The sequence below is a fragment of the Hipposideros armiger genome, unplaced genomic scaffold (assembly GCF_001890085.2).
Source record: "Hipposideros armiger isolate ML-2016 unplaced genomic scaffold, ASM189008v1 scaffold_26, whole genome shotgun sequence".
NCBI lineage: Eukaryota > Metazoa > Chordata > Mammalia > Chiroptera > Hipposideridae > Hipposideros > Hipposideros armiger.
Genome location: NW_017731376.1, coordinates 5,996,756 through 5,999,683, shown reverse-complemented (window position 1 = coordinate 5,999,683; position 2,928 = coordinate 5,996,756). Strand labels below are relative to the sequence as shown.

The window sequence follows — 2,928 nt, the reverse complement described above, 5'->3', positions numbered from 1 at the left end:
GTTCTTAGTAACAATAACCTACTGGAGAAAACAGATCTACTTTTCTTTTTTTCAATTATGGTGGTAATGTTCCCTGGTCATGATTTCCAGGTGTATATGTGTATGTGTGTGTGCATTTTTAATGTATACATTCATACATACACTCAAATAATATTTTTAAATAGATGCTTATTTCTCCTTTACAAAAATTTGGAACTTTTTTCTGAAAAGTACCAATCATCATTGTTTCTTCTTCCTTAACATACAATAGGTAGTGATTGTTTTTGAGGATGTTTTACTCATAATACTGTCTACTTGAGTTCTTTCTTGATAATCTCCAGGGTGTGTCTCAGAGAGAGCTTTTGGAAAACCTGTCAGTTAGAATGAGCTATGCCAATTTTACTCAGGACCTTCCTAACAAAAGAGAGATCACTTAAAGTCATTGTTTGGCTATTTTTTAATCTCCTGACTTCCCATGTGCTCACTTCCATTTTCTCATAATTAATAAGATGATGAAAATATCATTGTTGATTTATAATATGATCTACTTAAGGATTCAAAAGGGAATTTTCTTTTTTCAAAATGTGAAAATGTTCCTTAGTAGATTGAATAGGGAACCATTTATAAAGGAGAAGTTTTTCCGAATCATATTTCCCTGAGAAATAACGTCTAGCATGTTCTTACGTTGCTGTTGGAGAACATTGCCAGCTTATGTCCGTGATAGCCCATTTATTGGAAGATATTTGATCTGAAAGTGAGATTATCCACAGAATTTTTATCTTGATTTGCTATTTCTATTGAAATGCTAATGTTAAATGTTTGCTTTTTCATGTAATAGTTTTATGACTTCCTAAAGGGTGCAGTTTACAAGTTCACATAATCGCTTGAACTTTGAGCTATCGGCACTCATATCTTTGCGTGCTGATGTTCTCAGGAGATACTGACACATTAATATTTATAGACAATATCTTATCTGTATTAAGGTGCCTCTTAGCTGATACTTTCAAAGCAAGTTTAGATATTAATATGTATTAAAAAGAGCTCTTAGGAAACTATGTAGAGCCTTGGCCTTAAATTCTTATGTTTAAAAGCTTCTGTACCCTTTGAGTATAATTTTTGACTCAGTCTTCATACCGCTTTACTTCAGTATTTACCTGATTGTTATTTTAGAAGTATACTTATATTTTAAATCTTTTCTTTTAACCTTTGTGTCTGTGTGTTTACCACATGGATATGTATGTGTGTGTTTGTGTACAGTTGTGTTTCTTCGTTAATCTTTGGTCTGCTTTTGACTTTCCAAGTAGTTTTTTATTTTTTAATACCTAAGAAAAGTTCTCATTTTTGTGTCAGCTTTTCTCCACTTCCTTTTAGTACTAAAATGAGCATTAGAAACTCCAGTTTTCAGATCTCCTCTTATTGTGGGGATAATCAGAGTAACATTTTAGAACAGTGTTAATCATCATTTGAGAGATGTTTTTAGAGATTTAAAACATCCGAAAAAAAATAATTTTATAGTGCCCTTTCAAGCTGTGCTGTGTAAATAAATCTTCAGTAGCATTTCTGGCAGTGGTGCTTCTTTTGGATACAACTCAGCATTCCTTCTGCTTTCTCTCCCTTGCACAGGGTATTAGACACGTGGACCACTTTGGGTTTATCTGCCGAGAGTCCTCAGGAGGTGGAGGCGTTCATTTTGTCTGTTATGTGTTTCAATGCACAAATGAAGCTCTGGTAAGCCAGAATGAGCAGCTCTTACCTTGCAACCTTATCTACACGGAATTTCAACCTCACTCATTTTTCTTTCCTTAGCAAAACCACATAGCCTCACTGACATATCATTATTTGACTTTAATTATTCATTCGTGACTATTGAATAACTGGTCAGTACACATCCAAGACTTATTTGGGTGTGCATTTCAATTTTTATCATTTTCTAAGAACCTCTTAACTTGCGTCCTCTAGTTTTGGAACTTAAAAATGTCATTTTGGGCTTTTGATCAGAGGAGTTGGCTTTTTTTACTAAGTATTGAATTTGTGTTTTTAGTTTTTACCTTATCTCCTTTAAGAGCCTTGAGCATCTATCTAGGTCGAGTTTCTCAGGCTGTAATCCTAGCAGTTATTATGATTATTATCCACTAATCTGTGACTAATAGTCCAGAAAACTCTACTAAGTCTTTCTTTCCACAGAATTGTGATATTTCAGCCCATCCCACGTTAAGTTGACTTTTTGCTAGCTGCAGTCTCTCTTCTCTTTGATCAGGTTGATGAAATTATGATGACCCTGAAACAGGCTTTCACGGTGGCTGCAGTGCAGCAGACGAAAGCACCAACCCAGCTGTGTGAGGGCTGCCCCCTGCAGGGCCTGCACAAGCTCTGTGAACGGATAGAGGGTAAGTAGGGGCCCTTCTCAAGCTTTACCATAGTGGGAGCTAAAGGTCCCGGGAAAACGCGATGATCTGCATTCATTGAAGCGTTCTGCTCAACAGAAGCTTGTATGAGTTAACTGGGATTGTAGGTGAACTTTCATTGTGCAGTGAGTATCTTCTGTTTGTCAGGCATTAACACTACGTATTCATGATTCGAAGATAAAAATGCAGCCCCCCTTGTACTATCTCCCCTCTGAGGGACTCTGAGGGTCATGGAGGAGGTAAGGAAAAAGTTTACAAAACCATTCATGTTGTTAATCAAGGTTGTGTGAGTGGTCATTCACATTGGCTGCTATGGAGGGTTCTAGTAAGATAAGAGCGAAAGAATTTCCAATAGGTGTCTCAATTAGAACATCATCCGTAATGTCAGCCCGAGCAATTTTAATGGATTGGAGGGCACAGAAGACTGGATGCAGTTGTGGAGTGAATGGGAAAGAATAAAAGAACTAGTGACTGAGTATGGCCTACAGTTTCTAGAAATTTGACTTAAGGAGAAACCATAATGGTATGATTGGCAGCTATTATT

At 36.5% G+C, this 2,928-nt stretch overlaps 1 protein-coding gene across 5 annotated transcripts in view; it reads left to right on the top strand.

Moving 5' to 3' along the window:
- Positions 1 to 1,605: 1,605 nt before the first annotated feature.
- TBC1D1 (TBC1 domain family member 1) overlaps positions 1,606 to 2,928 on the top strand; it is a 108,252-nt gene continuing 106,929 nt past the window's right edge. For 4 of the 5 annotated variants that reach the window (XM_019636045.1, XM_019636042.1, XM_019636044.1 and 1 more), the window contains exons 1-2: positions 1,623 to 1,707; positions 2,237 to 2,366. In XM_019636045.1, coding sequence (XP_019491590.1) covers positions 2,249 to 2,366 — 118 coding nt within the window. In that variant the 5' untranslated portion in view covers positions 1,623 to 1,707; positions 2,237 to 2,248. Of the gene's footprint in view, positions 1,708 to 2,236; positions 2,367 to 2,928 lie in introns of all 5 variants that reach the window. The other variant, XM_019636046.1, reaches the window with a different exon arrangement.